The following is an 18,896-nucleotide window of genomic DNA, read 5'->3' on the forward strand; positions in this document are numbered from 1 at the left end:
CTTTCTTTCTGTACTGCCCATCAAAAAACACTTACACAGTCCTGTCAAGCTACCTACTGTGGAAAGGCACGCTATTTCTATCATTGATTTTCTCAGCTAGATATTTTTAGCTGAAAGCCTATGGTATATCTTCTGATATAAATTGCAAGAATTCCACATACAAGTTGAGAACCTCTAGTCAAGTACATCATTTGCTGGTTAAAGAGGAAAGGAAAGAAAACTTGCATATGTACATAGAAATTATTGTTGTCATGACCCAAAACCATATTCCATTGCATCTGTTTCTCATACATAGCAGTAATAATCAGTGTAATTTATCTGCATAATTCATGTTATGAATGCATAATGTACCTTTTCTTCCTCCCAGAAACTTTAACAACTAAGAAAGCCTATTCTAGAATTAAAATTGTTTCAATTCTAAAATTTGCTGCCCTAGGGCTTTCCTAGACTAGAAGAAGGCATTTTGTGTTTTACTTGAAAGTTGGAAATTTCCTTTTCTTAATATTTAAAGTTGGTCAGGGCTATTGCAGTGATTACGTTTATATAAAAGCAGATGTCTATTAAAAACAGGGATGGATCGAGAGGATCAGCCCCATAGTGTGCTGTCCAGTGTGTTATGTTGGGGGTATCTGTGGTGATGCATAGTCCCTCCTAAGTCCCTTTCTCTTCAAGGAGGAGTCTGCCTCTAGATGTGCAAATGTGCTAGTCTGACATTGTTTTTTTTTTTTCCTTAGTTCTGCTCGCATATTTTACATGTAAAGATTCATCAGCTATGCTAGCATAAATCCCATAAAGACATTAGAGGCAAGAGGCTGCAAATCCTGTGCAACTCGTAGGTTTGGGTGCAAGGAAACCAAAATGCAGGTGATGGAATGGACATACAGAGACCAAGAGTGCAAGATTACTGGTCTGTGCATATGTTTATATGTTTAAAATGTGTGAGTAAGTATACTTATGTTTGTAATAAATGTTTTGACAGAAAAAAAGGCTTAAATAAGCTAATCTTTGGAGATCAAGCCTTACATTTTTTATTTTTATTATTATTTTTTATTTGGATATGCTTTCATATGCACAGAGATATGAAATATCAACTTTGTAAAGCATGTTAGTATTGATAACCAAGTTATCAATAATAAAAACAAAAACAAAACAAACAACAACAACAACAAAAAAACACAGTCTGTAAAAGTAGTTACAGTTGTGTGCTGTATTGCTCCCACCTCCAGCATGTGGAACTTTGAAATTGTCCAACCTGCCAAATTTTGCACACTCAACTGGAGACTTGTGTTGTAGACAGACCCTTTTCGTTAGGTAGACCTGAAGGGAGCATCTGAACTGCTTGGCCCTGTCTTTTCTGTCAGATTTCAACCCTTGCCTGTCTGCCTCTTGTTTTATTTCAGGCAAACTTAACTGGGTTGCTTCATGAAGTTTAAATGGGTGGGGTGATTTAGCATAGCTTATTTTGCATAAACCTGACAGCAGTCCTTGCCCCAAGACTCCTCCACTGATGGATCAGGGATGTGGTCACCACATCCACTGTCTGGAAGTGGAGGAATACTTATATTTACAGTTTCATGCAGCCATCTCTTCATACTCTCTCATGCGTATATGTAGCATGGCACTGGCATAATACAACAGCTGGCTGATGTATTTGTGCCATATTTTAACAATTTTGGAATGTAGGGCCTTGTTGATATTTATTAGGAAAACAGGGTAAGAGGAAGATGGAAAAAACTGACCCAATGCCAGTTTCAGGCTTGAAGTTATACATATTGGCTGCCTTGCTACTCACCTACATAAAATCTATTTTCCTAGGCTTTTTTTTTTTTTTTTTTTTTTTTTTTTTAAACAAAAATAAAAAAATTATTAATTTTTTTTTTTGTTTACAAAAAAAAAAAAAAAAAAAAAAAAATCAGTTGACAATTTTAGAAGCTGTATTTAGTGATATTTTAAATACATGCTGTGCTGTAAAGAGCTTATCTGTTAAATAAACATGCTTAAAAATAACACGTCTCAGTCCATAAAAGAAATGAAAGTAAACCCTTCATTTCTACTTGAGGTTAACCAGAAAAGAAAAGTAGCATAGTTATTTTTTGATTTCTTCGTTTGGGAATCCTAAGAAATATATTTTCTTAACCTTATTGTCTAACCACCACAGAATTCCCTCACTTGGTGTTTGTCTCAGTAGTATAGATTCAGTACATCTTTGCTCCTTTTATCATGTGGTTTGTGTATGGAGCACATGCACTTAACATGTGCCAAGAGGAAATAACTAGTGGGCTGAATGAAAAAAGATGCATGCTGTATGAACTTGTTTTTTATTTGTAGTCTCTTCTCTTTCCCCTAATCTTATTGCAAGCTACTGTTTAAACTAATAATAGTCTACTAAGCTGCTCAGATTTTATTGCTCTTTTCTTCTCTTTCCACTGGTATTCAAAAACACACTTTAAAGACCTCCTTTCAGTTTCAGCAGTGGGAATGAGGTGTACTGCTTTCCATCTTCTTTTAGGTTTTCCTTTAAATAAGGGTGATTCATCAGTGAAGAAGAGTTGATTGCTAGTTGATATTACAACTTTGGTTTGTCAAGATGATAGGATTATGAGATTGCACGACTCTCTCAAGAACCAGTCCCTGTTAAGGAGGAAAGTAATTCCTCATTAAGCTGTATATGTGTGTGTATATATATACATACATATATATACACGTATATTTAATAGAATCAGGTCTTCCTTTATTTTCTCACAGGAGACTAAGCACCCACTAGGAAATGGCAACTTTCAACTGCTTACAGTTAATTCAAAAAATAAGTTTGAAGTCTGCTATCCCTTTACTAAGTGCCTAAATCACCCCGTATCTTTGTTACCCCATAAAGAAACAGTTTATGACAGGGACTGAAACTCTCAAAGCAAAGGATTTGAATAACACTTTTTTTTTTTTTTTTTTAATTTTTATTCTGATAACTGGAAAACAGCTGTGACTGGAAGAGCTAGTAAGCTGCACATACATGCCAAGTAGCCTTTCTGTGGCTGTTTTCTTCCCTGTTGCCCAAATGTGGATGTTGGGAGTATATGAAATTCCCTGGCCATTATCAAAACAGCAGAATAACTGAGAGGCTCCTGACAGATTCCACTATCTATACAAAGTGGGCAAAGGGAATTAAAATATATGGGTTTGTTTATATATTTTTTTCTTCAAAGATATGTATTTTTAGTGGAGATGGGCATTTTTACATAAAGGTTGTAAAAGATAGGTTCCAAACTGGAATATATTGAAGAAACACATCAGTGATCAAGAAATAAAGCTCCTGAAGTTCTGTGATCTTATAGAAGTTTCAATGTGTTTAAAGAGCTGTTGAAACAATATTACTTCGATTTATTTATTTATTTTCCACCAGACAGTATATATATATATTTCCACAAAATGTTTAAGGAATACTCTATTCAATCTATTGATAAGTTGTCAGCATGAATATTCTACTGATCTCACCCCCTTGGAAAAGGCTTTAATGAAGCATATCATGGAATTGGAGGATGGCTTGATTTGAAAGCAGCCTTAAAGATCACCTGGTTCCAACGCTCCTGCCATGGTCAGGGACACCTCCCACTAGACAAGGCTCCCCAGAGCCCCATCCAGCCTAGCCTTGAACACCTCCACAGATGGCGCATCCACGGCTTCTGTGGGCAACCTGTGCCAGTACCTCATCACCCTCTGAGTAAATAATTTCCTCCTAACAACTAATCTAAACCTACCCTGGTTTAGTTTAAAACCGTTCCTACTCATGCTATCACTAGATATATGTGTAAAATGTCACCCTCCATCTTTTTTGTAAGCCTTCCTTAGGTTCTGAAAGGCTGCAGTGAGATTTCTCTAGAGCCTTCTCTTCATGCTGAACAGCCCCAGCTCTCTCTCCCTTTCTTCACAGGAGAGATGCTCCAGCTCATTAAGCATTCTAGTGGCCCTCCTCTGGACCCACTCTATGTCCTTCTTGAACTGGGGGCCCCACAAAGATGAAGAGTACTGGATACAACATGTAAGTGGGGCCTCACAAGCACAGAGCAGAGGGGGACAACCACCTCCCTCAACCTGCTGGACCTGCCCAGGATTTGGGCCGCAAGTATGCACTTCTGGCTCATGTTGAGCCTTTCATCCCCAAGTCCTTCTCAGGGACTGCTCTCAGTTCAGAGAGGGCTACTCCCAATGAGTAAGGTTCTTCTATCTGGGATTGCCCTGACCTGGGTGTAGAACCTTGGCACTTGGACTTGCTGAACCTCATTAGGTTCACGTAGGCCTACTTCCCAAGCTTGTCCACATCCCTTTGGATGGCATCCTGTCCTTTTTTTCTTTCTCCTAGGGAAAGGAGGCGGGGAAAAAAAAAAAAAGGCAAAATTACTGTACATACCTAATTTCTTAAATAAACTTTCAGAAATACTCTATGTTCATTTGACAGAGAATGTGGAAGAAGGAAAACAGTCAGTGCTTCTTCAAAGTGATTTTTTTTTCACATGCTTTTTCTTATCTCACTTTTGTGGTACTGTTCTCTTGCTATTGACAGGATCGTAGGATGCTGAATAGTGACTGATTTTGTTTGCCTGGCTGAACATGGTAGATACTCATTTGTTATATGGCAATTTGTCATATTCAGGTGAGACCATACTTTGACTTGTCATAAGCTTGTCTTGCCACTAATAGTCCTCACTTCAGGTTTTGTTATGATGGACAAACGTTTTGTTTCTTCTGGACAAAGAAGCAGATCTCTGCCATTTCTGAGGATTAGAAGATCAATTCACAACTAGCTCTATAGTACAGTGTATGGTCTTGCTGGTCAATTTTTTTTTTTTTTTTTTTTGGCTTTGAGGGCTTTTTTGTTGTTGCTGTTTTTATAGAAGGGGTGGGGAGTGTGTACCAGTTTGAAGTCCTAGCTCCAAGGTTTAGCCAAGATTATCAGGCTTTGTCCCCTTTGCCATTTGTGTTACAGTGTGTCTTCTTTTGTTGCCTTTTTTTTTTTTTTTGGCATAAAGTATTTTCAGACTTAAAATTTAGAATCATAGAATTATAGACTCATAGAATCATTAAGGTTGGAAAAGACCTACAAGATCATCTGGTCCAACCATCCCCCTACCACCAATGTCATCCACTAAACCATGACTGTAAGGTTGGACCTGGTGCTGTCCTTGAACACTCCCCAGGGACAGTGTCTCCACCACTTCCCTGGGCAACCCGTTTCAATGCCTGACCACTCTGTCTGAGAAGAAATGTGTCCTAATTTCCAACCTAAACCTTCCCAGGCACAACTTGAGGCCATTCCCCCTAGTCCTATCACTAATTACCTGTAAGAAGAGGCCGACCCCCAGCTCCCCACACCTTCCTTTCAGGTAGCTGCAGGGAGCAATAAAGAAACACTTTACAAGCTGTAGTCTTGGGTCTTGGGCAGAACTGATAGAATCAAGAAACTCTATTGTGTTACAGCAATGTAATTTAAAAGGTTTAGTACTGTAGCATGGCACCTTAAGTGTGTCATTGCGGGACCTTCAGTCCTAGAAAGTTTTGCTAATTGAAACAGGTGTTTTCCAGAAAAGTAATATGGCATTATTGTAACCATCTACTGGGTTTTGGTGTAATGCTTCTCTCCCCTATACTAAATAAATAAATAAATAAGAATTAATCTGTGTGTGTGTGTGTGAGAGAGAGAGAGAGAGAGAGAGAGAGAGAGAAACTCCCCATTAAGGCCAAATACTGTTTTCCCATTGTCATACAACTTGATATCCTCCAAAATAAATTCTATGACCAAAAGCCAAAGCCAGCTTTTAATTGTTAAAATGTGGAAGTTTGATCCCCTCTGAAGAAAGGATGTTTGATGTTGCATATGTTCAATCCCTCTGCATCAATCATGGGAAGGCAGGCAGCAGTGAACACCAGTGCTGGTAAGTGGAAGGAGGAGCTGCACTCACTGGGAAGAGTGTGTGGACTCTGTGCTGGCTGAGGTGTGAATTTACTGGTTTATGTCTGCCTGGAGTGCTGACTAGCAGAACTACCCCAGTGATGAATAAATCTCTCACTAGTATGGGGAAGGACAGATGCAGCAAGTAGAATTTCCACATGTCAAAACACAGCTAAGTTATGTGACATGGTTTTCACAGCTCAGAAAATATTCCTTATTTTGGTAATGTGCTCATCTCCACCTACACTGCTGAATAAGTCCCTACACTGAAGTGTGGATCAGCCTACCTGCAGGGTGGTTGACGATGTAAAGTGGGCAAAAGTGTCTCCCTTGGTTCATCCTCCTTCATTCACTGATTTTTATTTTTATTATTTTTATTATTTTTTATTTTTTTTTCTCTCCTGAGAATTCTACAGTTTTTTTCATACTTTTTTTTTTTTTTTTTAAATTTCAGATCTCTTGCTTTGATTAGCTTTCTGTACTCTCTCCTGATTTTCTGCTCTTATGTGTTTCAGGCTTAGACTCTCACTTTTAGATTTTGAATTGAGACATAATGTTAAGACTTGATAATACCACTGCTGTCTACATTAGATTTCTTACACTTTTTTTTTTTTTTTTTTTTTTTTTTTGTTCTAGACCATCTTAAGCTAGCAGCTGTTGCAAACAGGATATTACAACAGAAGGAACTTAAGTTCACGGCAGGATAATATCGTTAGTGTGTTTTACTGAGGCATTCTCTCCCCCTTTGTCTTCTCCTGCATTTGTTCTCTTTTCCCCCAAGTGTGTTCCCATCATTCTAGCCTTTCCGTCTGTACCCTCTAAATCTTCCATAAAATAGTTTCCATACCTATGCTGTCCCCCAGGCTTCCCTCTCTTACAGACATGAGCTTAGTCCTACTGTTTTCTCACTATGTTGTTGTTGGTCCAGAAAATTTTGTGAAAATTTTCTGAAACTCTCTGAAACTTTGCATCAGCACTTTTAATTAACACCATACTTGGTTTTCATGCTTTGTTTTCTTCTTGTGACTCCTTAGCTGAATGTTATCCCATTTCTGCTTGAGTCTACCTCTAATCTAATGACAGGCTTCTGGTCAGCTTTAGTCTTATATCTGTTGCTTTTTAAAGTACAGTTTGTGTGTGATTTATTTTCTTGGCCTGGATACCACATCCTTTGCTTGAGTATGTGTTTGTGTTTACAGATAAGACTCTTGGTTGAAGTGATACAACCCATAAACCATTCTAATACACATAGTCTACTATACTAAATTGGCTTTAGTAGCTTCCAGTGATCCCTCAGATCTCTTTGATACCTATCAAAGCTTCTCTCTTAAATACATGTTAAGCATTTTACTGTTATGCAGAAGAACTCGTCCTAGCTGTGAACTGAAGTGGAGGTGACACCTTAGTTGCCCTTACAAACATGGCAGCTAATACCAGTCTTTTGGTTCTGTAGGTGCCCGTTCCTGGAAATTCTTTCCATTGTGTTTGTTTTCTCTAACACTGCCCCAAGCTCCTCTCTGTTATGCAGCCAGGTGCATACACAATTCAAGAAGAGGGGTGGTTGGTAAATCTGCTTCTGACAGCTTCACAAAATGGAAAAAGTTTAATGATTATGGTGAGAACAGCAGTTTCTCAAGAGCTGAGACAGCGGAGAATCTAAACAGTGAGAGGGTAGATTGCAATCCCTACTGCATTTCTACAGCAATGGGCTTGAGTTTATCTCAAGGTGATGTCATTCAGGCTGATACGAATATTTCATTGTAAAATATTGCGAACAGATGTGTGCAATGGCAAAACAATTAGAATGACAGTTGAATGCTATCTGCAAGTAGGGAAACATAAGTTGGTGTTGTATTTAAAGGCATCATGGAGAAAAACCCAGAACTGAGCCCTCAGATCCCAAATGCTTCAGTATTGACTCTTCCCATCTCCTTTTTCCTTAATATATTTTTTTTCTTCATGGTAGTCTGCAACATGATATTTTTTATGATTCCTAGTTTGGACAGTTAGTAAAAGATTAGTAGGCTTTTTGCTTTAAAGTGGATTAGGTTTGAAAATCCTTGTTTCATTTTATGGCTTACACAACAGTCTGTAAGTTACTTCACATTTGTTGTTCAAAAAAAGGTGATGAAGATCAGGCAACAGAAAGATTTTAAGCACAGTTCTTGGCAACTCAAAAAGTTTTGAAGCATACCTAGCTATTATTTTTAAATACAATGTTATCCTCAGATGACTGATATTGTGTGATTTAAAAACATTATAACATCAGGTGCTCCATGTTTAAGTCAAGGGTTTGTTTTCTTAGAAGTGGGAAGAGTATGGTTAATGATATCTCAGCCAGCTGGCTAGCATAACTTTGCAAAGTAGGTTCTATTGTTCTTCTCTCTCTAGTTTCATACTGTCTCTGAGTATGAGAGAGAGAGAAAAAAAAAAAGAAAAAAGTCTCTTAACTGGATATTGTGGCTGATACCACGCACTGTGTAATTTCTGTAGAACTCTCAAGTGATCCTAAGCGTATAAAACCTGAGCTTGTAGCACTGAAACTGCTTTCATCTAGGTGGGAGTTCAATCTTTTTTCTCTTATTCCTTGCATTTGTATGCAATGTGTGTGTTTGAACAATGAAACATAAACAATTCAAACCCCTTGTTCAGAAAAATAAGAAATAAGTTAGTCATTGCAGCAGATGTTACTGTCTCTTCCCTGAGGGCACAGACAGTCAGAACCCAAATTCCCTTTAATTATCCCAGTAAAAGACATATGCATACACATAAGAATGCAGAAGTATGTGCTTCTAGCAGGAGTAGCTTTCACTGGGCAAAGAAAACAGGAATGTGGGCTTGGTTTTAGACCTTGAGACTTTGGAGGTTAAAGCAGATTGTAAAAGCAGGTCAAGGAACCAGGGAAGGGCAATTGCTGTGACTGCATCTCCCTTGCCTTGAGAGCTGTAGGCTGACTGCTGAGGCCGTGACTTTGTGACTAATGAGAGCACCAATGAAAAATGTGAGGAGCTGGGTAGAAGTGGGTAAATTTACAGCAAGTTTAAGAAAGAAGTTCAAGTTCTTTCTTCTGTGATATAGAACTTGTTTTAAGTCAAGAGATTGATACTTTAAGTATGCTTTGTTTTCTGTTTTCCCCAATAAAAATAAACAAACTACGTATAGACCTGCTTTGTTATCTCCAAAATTGTCATGAGGCTGGTAATAGCTGTTTTAAAAAGCAGAGACCCAATAAGCAGCTGGTGAACTTTCTGGATAATGTCAAGGGATTTATAGTCTTAGGATTTGTTTTATTACAGATGATTTAAAGTGGAGAGAGGTCTGGGGAGCTGGCAGATCTTCTAGATAAGGCCAGAGCTGCATATTTATTTCTTGATTTCTGAAGTTGTCTTTGGAATGAAAGGCAAACTTCAGGATGGTGTTAGGTTGTGATGGATAGTAGAAGACAGACAGCTGCTTTGTTCATGGTCTAAAGAGACCTCCAGAATAGTGGGTCCTGAAAAAAAGCCATAGTTTGAGGTTGGCTTTATTATTATTAATTTTTTATTCCATATTAGCAAAGATGAGCTCTGAACTGCAGATGGAGATCTGACATGTTTTCATTTTCCAAAGGGGAACCTAATATAGTATGGTAAAACTTAAAAGAGGAATCTTTTAGTTTGTGGTTGCTGATTTAATCATAGCAAAACAGTAACTCCATCTTTTTTTTTTTGTGAAGGATTTGATTGCATTAGTTAATCTTGTCTGTACAGTTGTGTTTGTTTTTTTCCTTGGAGGCACAAATTATGGTTTATTTTCTTGTTTCTTTTTGGGTCCCTGCTTTAGAAACTTCATAGTTCTTTTACTATTTAATCACCTAATCAATTTATTTTTTATTTTTTTCAATGTATTATCAACATTAAAGTATCCTTAATTTTTATAATAATTATTTAAATCTTCAATTTGATTAGCATTTTTTGTTTGCATACTATTGGTATTCTGCCGGGGGGGGGGGCCACACCCCCCCCAGTTATGAAGTTTGCAGTCTGCATTCTCTTAAATCTGTATTATTAAAGTAAGTGGTGTACACAAATGTAAGTGCATTCTGTATGATGAGGGCTGCATGCAATGGCTTTTTTATTAAAATGTGATACTGAGTATGTGCTTAATAGACCTTGGTGTCCTATTCCTTTCATTCTACAGGGGAGCATGAAATAACATCAGGAGATGCCACTTTTTTGTTGCTGAATTTGTGCTTTTCTCTGTATGTGTTACATCCAGTCTGCTTCTGGTCCACTCCATTTAGATTATTAGAACCTTCAGGTAGCAAAGACTGTAAGATCTGTTACATCCATTACCATCCTTAAGCTTGACATCTGGATATTTGTAGCATATATACAAAGAAGTGGACATGCCAAACATGTTTCAATCTGAGTAACAGGCGGACCAGGAATTTCACCAGAGTATTGAGCTGGGCTTGGCTCGGCTTTTTAACTTTTTAGTACAGCACATTTTAAAGTGCAGTCTCTTTTCAGTGCTGTCTCTTTCTGTAAGTTTTGTAAGTTTAAATGCTAAATAATTACATTTTTTTTCTTTTTTTTCCCCTCCCCCTTGGTTAAATTTGTAATGCAGTAGTTTGTCCTACTGGTGTACTAAAAATCACAGAAAAAGAACCAGAGGCACCTTCCTGGCCTGTAATTCATGCTTGGTATATGAAGGTCAGATTACTTCTGTATTTTCTTGCTCTTAACTTCATAACTTCATACATAACATCAACTAAGGGACTAAAACACAATGTCTTTAAGTACTGCCTTTAAGCTCTGCTATTGTAAGAAGCATTAATAATTAATTCCTCTGCCTCTTAAATGCATAGTAAAGAAGGACAGAATTATGAATCATGTAGAAAGAGTTAACAAATGTTCAGAACTTTGATCTGAGTCTGTCTATATTGAGTGCTCCTGGCTTTGCATCCTACAGGGAGTCAGCATGCATAGCCTAGGTAGCAGGCACCCTGTGGGCTTTTTCCCAAACCATGGCTCCATCTCCTGTGAAAGAGTGTGACACAGCATGGGCAAGACACTGTCATCTTAGTGATACAGTCCTGCAAGACATCCTGCCTAAGCAGCCAGGATAGTAAAGCTAAGGAGGCATAGGGTCCTGGAAGCAGATTTGCCAACATACCATTGCATATAGAAAGCATATGTCTGGAATTACAGGTTTTGGAAAAGCAGCCTATAACAAGGAGCCTTTCTCTGCTTTGCAGTAGGCTGCTATCTTCAAAGTATTCAGCTTCTATCATAGGCTTTATGGAAGAATGGCATGGGTGGATGTTTGTGCTCAGATTTTGAGATGGGTATAATTAGAATATTGCTTTTTACTTCTAACTCTTAGAATGAGCCTTTTCTGTAAGAGAAATGGGAAAATATTTGCTCTGCTTACCATATTTGTTAGATGAGTATTTCATGATTATTTATTGTCTTGCATTACTCTCTCTGAAAAAAAAAAAAAAAAAGAAAAAAGGCACTTTTGACGTTTTCATTGTGAATGCATCCAACAGGAATATTTCCATCAAGAAAAAGCTCATTCTGGCATGTTGTGCAACAGTGCTAGGCTAGTATAGATAAAGAATTTGGTCCAAAGTAAGTAAAAATATGTGAAGAATGACTTAAAGTTATTAAATGCAAACATGTAAAGGAAGACTTCACAAAAATTTAAATAGTATCCTGTAATTGTATGGGTTTAAACACAATATAAGTGTTTACTGTGTATAGTTTAAATGCTATGCGCCAAAAGTAGAGTAAAGAAGTTGTGGTGAACCTTCAGGTCACTGCAGCTTGAGTAATGCACAAGGCAGTTTGCTCAGGTCTGTCATAGGTTTCTCAGCACTACAATGACACACAGACAAGCCTTGATGCCTGATCTAGAAGTCTGTTCACAGCTGTGTTTTCAGAAGCTTATCTGAGGAAACAAACACCTGTATATGATATGCATGTGTGGACATAGCCAGTTTCTTCCAGCTATTTACCTAAAGAAATAAAATAAAATAAAAGCCTTAGAGCTGAAAATTACTTAAAACGGAAAGTCATTGTACATGAGTGCCGAGTAACATACCTTGAATAAATCCTAGAAGAGTAAGTTATGTTGTTGACACATTAAGCCTCATCCCCTTTTGGATAAGTAGGGATGAACTGTGATTTGTTTTGGATGAAGTGCAGCTGTTCTTTGGCTGAATTGTTTTGATGGACTTCTCTGTTTTGTTGGCACCTGTGGAACAGTATTTGCACGTATTTCCTTTCTTCACTGGAGTCGTGGTACTTCTTCTTCTTTCATGTGCAGTGAGTCGATAACTTACAGGCAAGGGTTTGTTCAATTCATTTCTGTGTGGGGGGAATACAGTGGAAGAGCTGGAAAAGAGCATTGATTGGAAATGTAAGAAAATAGGTATAAACAGAAGTGACTTGTGAAAGATGCAGCAGGCTCCAGCATGCCATTATTTTTCTCTCTCTTTTTTTTTTTTTTTTAGACAGAGAAATACTTGTTTTTGTGATGTTGTTTTGAGTGAATTTGTTGTTATTATCTTTGAATTTGAGTGAATTTGTTATTATTATTTGTTATTATCATAATGGGAAGTTTAAAATGAGGACTTAACGATCACACTGAAATTGACACCAATGATACACAGAAATTGCTTACGAATATCCCATTTTTCTCAGCCCTTACTTACAAATAGCTAGGCACGATGGAGTCCAGAAATGTCATAGTGAAGAGTTCACCTGTGCACCTAACTTGATCCTTAAAGAGTGAAGTGCCGCAAATAAATCCCAGAACAGGGCACGCTGATGAGTGAGCAGGTGGATTGCCTCTTGCCAGCTGTGGTGGCTCACTTGATGGATTCTCCTGGGGTTAATGAGGCAGCGTGGCACATCATAGCAGAGGCTTCTGACTTGTCTCACTCCCTTTCAAGAGGATGGTAATGTAACACAAGTATCACAGGAAGGGAAGATCTAAGCTAGGCTAAAATCATTATACAGCTTCAGGAAGACAGGGATTATCCTATCATCCTTAGATTAGATTAGATACGTTTAATTAGAATAACTTCAGCATGCAGTAGTATATTAAATTTTTCTTATGATAAGATTAGTGATTTTGTTGTAACGATGCCACCCAAAGACTTCTGTTAATATTGCAAATCTGCTAGTTTTCAACAGTATTATTATTATTTTCAAGTTTCTTCAAGAAAGTAGTTCTGCATGTGTTTAACTTTTTGCTCTTTTTGCACAAGAGGACACCATTACATGAGGTACCATATATGTACACTGTAAACACTACTGATTTTTTAAAATATCTCTTAATTTGCTAATGAAATTTGGATGTTTTTAGTCTCATCTCTTGATTTCATTACTTACCATTAAAGATCACTTCTGAATTCAGTTCTAAACAAGCCGTTCTCTTCCTTATTAGTCATTTGTCAATTTATTTGGCTGTTTACTGTGTCTTCTTTAAAGGGATGAATGATGAAACCCAGGTTGGAGAGAACTTGAATGTTTATTTGTGGAGAACTGCAGAGCTCAGCAGCCCTTGGCTAGTGCCCGACAACGTACTTCAGACAAGCCAGGGCCCGTTGGGCAGACAATACTTTTAAAACAAAAATGAGACAGGTTTCTGGATTTTCATTATTTGTATGAGTATTTAATGCTGTCATGCCCTGCCTTGGTTGCTACCCTCCTTTGTCTATAAAGTTCTTTAGGAGACTCCTTTGACTTTTCCTACAAGCTGAGGGGACTTCAGTGTGTTTGCTGTGCCAAGGGTTTATGAGCCATGGCAAACTTTGCTTCCTAAGCTATTATAAAAAGAACCAAACCCCAGAAAACCCTGAAAAAAACACTGTGTGATTCACAGCATGTCAAGAGATTTTGAGACAACTACAGCTCTCTCTGACTGTTTTGATACCAATCTTTTAATTCCATGGGAAAATATCCATTTTCTTTCAGGAATGCATTTAAAGCCTGAAGATTTCAGTCCTATATTAGGGAGATGTATTGGCTAATGATAGAAACATATTATGGTAGTACTGAAAGGACCCACCATGTGTTGGAGACCTGTTGCTGTCATGACTGTATGTAAACAAAACAACATATACACTTTTGCATGCACAGCTTTAAGTCTGAGAACGGTATCAGTGGGAATGTAAATGTATATACTTGGCTTTAAAAGTGAGAGGGGAAAATCAGGTTGAAGGTGTGTCTGAATAATTGTTTTCAGTATCAGGACTGAGAACAGAGACTTCACTGAAGGGCTAGCTGTTTTACTCTGTTGCACCTGTGGTGAAGGTAGGGGAAGAGGAAGGAATGCTAGGAGTCAGAGAGAACTGGCAAGTGAAATGGAGGGATTGCTGCAGCTTGTCACCTGTATCAGCAAGCAGTACAGCAAGGTTACGTGTCAGCAGGCAGCTTAATTAAATTACGCCTTTATTTATCATGTTGTAGTATGCAAAATATATAGCTGTGCTATTTTGTAAAGTCATGTTGCATCAGTGTGATAAGCATTAATAAAATGAAATTATTATTATTACTTTACCATGAATTTTTAGTTCTAAGAAAAATATTTTTTAGACCTTTAATAGCTTCTTACGCATTTCTGACTCTACGGAGATAATTCATAACAAAATGGAAAGGCCTACATCTTTTCAGCTAGATTTTGATGTTTAGATGATATGTCTCATTTTGCAACTAAATCAACAGAAAAAACTTTGTCTATTGTAACCCAGAGCAGAATTTTACCAATAAGCTTTTATCTTAACAGTTGTGTTTTGTTTGATTGTCTTTGTTGTTTTTGTTTGTTAGTTTTCCCATACAGAAATATCACAAAGTTGAAGTTTATTCCATAAAGGCTTGTTTCTGTGAGATACATGATGGCACTCCGGCACACAAGACACAATTTCAGAGCATTTGCTGCAAAGAATGGGTCTTGCTGCCATTTGCTCTTCCTGTTCTTATTCACTCAAGCAAGAATGATGTTGAATGCAACAGAGAACGGATAATTTATTGTTTGGAGTGCCGGGCGGAATCAGATTTCAGATAGATTTCTTAACAAGTCCTCATTCTCTTCTCACTTTTTCCTGGGCTTGCCTTGCCCCACCAGGCCTCTGCCCCCTTTCTCCAAACCTGGAAATGGTCTCAACCGCTTCTTTTCTGTACCTTGAAGCTTTATTTTGTCATGCTGACACAGCAGAGCTAGTGGAAGAGAATTGCTTCCTTGAATCTCAGTCTCCCTGGTAGACTTATGGTGTGAACACACATCCTAGTTTGTCTTTCCAGCCCCTAGTGCTTCCTCTGCTCTCTGGCTTGGTTGGTCTCAAAGCCTGGGTTCTAGCTTCTGCCTTTTGTGCAGCTTTAAAGTCCTGAATGAGAGTGAGATTCTTAAAGACTTATATCTCCATTTCCTTATCTTCATGTTCTACCCGATTTCTCAACTTTTTTTTGAAATTTGCAATTGATTATTTCATATGAAAGGTGTTACTGAACAGTTGAGGTTGTAAAATCAAGTACACAAATGTTAGAAAATGTCTATGTCAGGCTTTCCTGTGTAACCTTATATGCATAAATATAAATAGATACATATTTATAAGGCTATATAGGCATATAGTGTGTGTGTAAGTGTAAATATATATTTTTCTCTTACTGAATCCTGCTAGGTCTTATGCACAGCATGTGTAGCAGTAGCTGGTGGCAGCTGTAACCATAGTTATTTAATATGTGGCCCCATCCACTCTCCTGACCTGTTTTGAGAACCTATCCAGCACAGATGGAAACAACAGTGAATTTAGCTACAAATTCTGCAGAACGTGTACAAACTGGCATTACAGTCCTGTAATTGCCCAGATGCATACAGGCTGTCATTAAAAATGCAGAAGTTAGTTTTCTGACACCCAAGTGATTCTACTGCATGGTTCCATCTGTTTTTTTCCAAATATATGATACTACTGCTTCTGCACAGTACATTTAATGTTTCTCTGCAATAGCTGAAAACATTTGGACAGAGAATAACATTTTTCTCTGGGGCCCTCTCCGTAGGAATAGATGACCTACTTGTGCTAAAAACTTTAATATTTAAATTAAGAACAAATCATCCTGAAACAGGCACCAGACATGGATTATTTCAACCCAAACATTTTCAAAAGTGAAAATATGCATGTGAGCAAAGAAGGGAGTTTATAATGGGGGCTGACAACCTAAGCCATAGCTGGGGATACTAGTTCCAAAAATGACACTGCCATGGCATTCTCAGTGGTTGGTGTTGACTCTGTGTCTCAAATGGGCATGACCATGCTCAGCTTTGGTATTTTTTTATTGTCTTTTTCAGATATGTAGTCCTTAAGTTGATAGTTCCACAGCCCATTGTGTTATACATACATAGCCCTATTTATCTTTTGCATATGTTCCAGACAACAGATTTATAGCAAACATTTAGAATAAAATAAAATAAAATAAAAGGGTTTTGATATCCTGAGAACTGGGGGAAAGATTTTTGAGGAAAAGGCTTCTTTGCAACTTCACTTTCTTTAAAGAACCATTTATATAATTATTGAAATTTTAGGAACTCAGTGTGTCTGTGTAAAAGTAAGTAAACGAATCTTGCTCTGTTCCCAGAACAATGTTTGTGGTGATAGAACCACATGTTTGTTGTGGGTGTAAAAATAATAGTAATACAAATATATAAGGAGCTGGCATGCAGTTATTTATGAGTGCTTAACTTTGAAACTAGAAATAGATTCATATTCTGATTAAAAGTAAAGCTTGTTGCTGGATTTCAGCAGCTTATCCACTTGTCTGCACTATGCTTCATGTAACACTACATTGGTCTGAGAAAGATAGGTTAAAAAAAATGTTCATTTGAATTTCAAGCATGTTCCTTCTTACCTCCCTTATGTCTCAACCTCTTTATTGTGAAAATGATGAAAATTCAAATTTGCTCATTTTCCTCATTGCTTTCCACTTGGTCGGACCTTCATTAAAGAAAAAAAAAAAAATGCTAGTCCTCATCTGCTTCTGATGCATGGAAAATTAATCTGACTTCATTTGTGTATCTACCAGTTTATTGTAATTGTACTGTGTTGTTGTCAGCTTTACCTAAGGAGGAAAAACATCTGGCTTATGAATCAGAACACAATTAAAAAACTTCATTCAAACATTTATTGGGTGACTGCCCAACCTGTTTTATAGGTCTATGGTGAAGATTATGTGGTATGGTAGTAATAATGCCTATCTTTCCTTAGAGGACCATACTAAGAAAACTTGCAGCCCCACAGTATTTGCAAATGTAATGCTGACTACCTGATCTATTACAACTATGACGTTTACAGTAACATTTATTTCTTCTTCATTGTTTTAGAAATTGCCCCTTGGTTACATGTGTTCAGAGCAGAAGATGCTGTAGACTTCTCACAGTTAACATTTGACCCGGGACAAAAAGAGCTTATTGCTGGAGCAAGGTGAGAAATACCTTTTCTTTCCACGTTGCATCAGATTGGATTTTGTTCTTTCAAAAGTAATATCGAGTCAAATTCTAACATCAGATTGCTCCCGTGACTTCCTTGCTTTCCACACCCACTCACCTGAAGTGTGTGTGTGTTTCTTTCTCTTATTCCTGACCAGAGTTGGAAGATGGAGTGCCTGGTATCAAGGAATGCACAGTAGAATACTTTTCTCATTTTAAAGAGGAATGTCCTGGAGTACTCTCAAACTTTAGATGCATACAGTAGAACAAGGGAGATGCTTTATGACACTGTGACAAAAGTTAGTATAGCATAAAACTTGTAATGATCCCAACTTTGGCTATACAATTCTGTTGTTCTTGCCTGGGTGATTCTAATAATTAATTATTCATTGCAGTTACAAACTGTTAAAGTCTGCAGAATTAATGGTGAAGTCAGTGATGATCATTTCCTCACAGTAAGACAGTACTTTGCAAGCTGTGATAAATAGTGACACTGTCTTTGGTGTCAACGCTGAAGCAGTGTCAGTCATTAAACACCAGTTTTTCCTCCGTTAGCATATGAAATATAGTAAAATGTTTCGGTTGGCACAGATTTTATCCAACTAACTTATTATTTAAATCTTCCTTTTGAATATATTTTACTGTCTAAAATTTATGAAGTTCCAGTCACTTCATATTCTAATGCTAAATGTATCAGAAATATATTTGTTTCCCAATTTGTTTCTTAGTTGAAACTGAGGTTGATTGTATGGAATCATAAAATGCACTGCAAAAAATTTCTGCCCCTGTAAGGGGTAAACATTTCTGTTTATGTAGTAGATACTTATTTCTGGCACACCTGAAATGGGATTTACTGTGTGCTCATGTTGATTTGCTATTCTGTAAGCTGCCAAATGAAATGAGGCATAATGCTGTATAAAGACAGCCAGTGTAAGTCAGAGCTGTCTGAGCCTCTCCCCAGTCACATGAAGTTGCATCTTGGATCAGTGCACACTGTATGGATCTCAATAACCTATGAATAAAATAAAATAAAAAAAAGACTTTTTTTTCCCCTTTTTTGTCCATACTGTTAATTAAGCTTCTGATTCTCAGTGAAGAATATGTTATCTGTAATTTGTGCTTTCTTGAATCATTATGGGATAAGCTGCAAATGATTTTCTTGAATAGTCAGTGACTATGAAAAAATACTGCTTTCCAATTCTGCCTTTTGCAAAAGGCTCAATGCAGTAGGAGCAATAGGATTCATTTGGTTTCTCTGCAAGTTACTACAACTTCACAGCTTCATCTCTCTTATTGTGGCTAAAATTGCATAAATAAAAATAGTATTGTTAAAAGCACAACAGAAATCTTTGTTTTCTGTAGCCCAGCATAGATGGATATTACGTGTTCATTAATTTGTTAGATTTTTCTGTTCCTTATTTAATATTATATATTTCTATTTTGAATGTCGAGCTTTTCCATAGTGCTGTTCTTTTTTTTTTTTTTT

The 18,896-nt window shown here is 37.3% G+C and overlaps 1 protein-coding gene across 5 annotated transcripts in view; it reads left to right on the forward strand.

The window, feature by feature from the left end:
* SEMA5A (semaphorin 5A) overlaps nucleotides 1-18,896 on the forward strand; it is a 334,501-nt gene that overhangs the window by 105,613 nt on the left and 209,992 nt on the right. For all 5 annotated transcript variants that reach the window (XM_035319102.1, XM_035319099.1, XM_035319100.1 and 2 more), the window contains exon 4: nucleotides 17,306-17,405. In XM_035319102.1, the coding sequence (XP_035174993.1) occupies nucleotides 17,306-17,405 (100 nt within the window). The remainder of the gene's footprint in view (nucleotides 1-17,305; nucleotides 17,406-18,896) is intronic.

The sequence above is a fragment of the Oxyura jamaicensis genome, chromosome 2 (assembly GCF_011077185.1).
Source record: "Oxyura jamaicensis isolate SHBP4307 breed ruddy duck chromosome 2, BPBGC_Ojam_1.0, whole genome shotgun sequence".
Taxonomy (NCBI): domain Eukaryota; kingdom Metazoa; phylum Chordata; class Aves; order Anseriformes; family Anatidae; genus Oxyura; species Oxyura jamaicensis.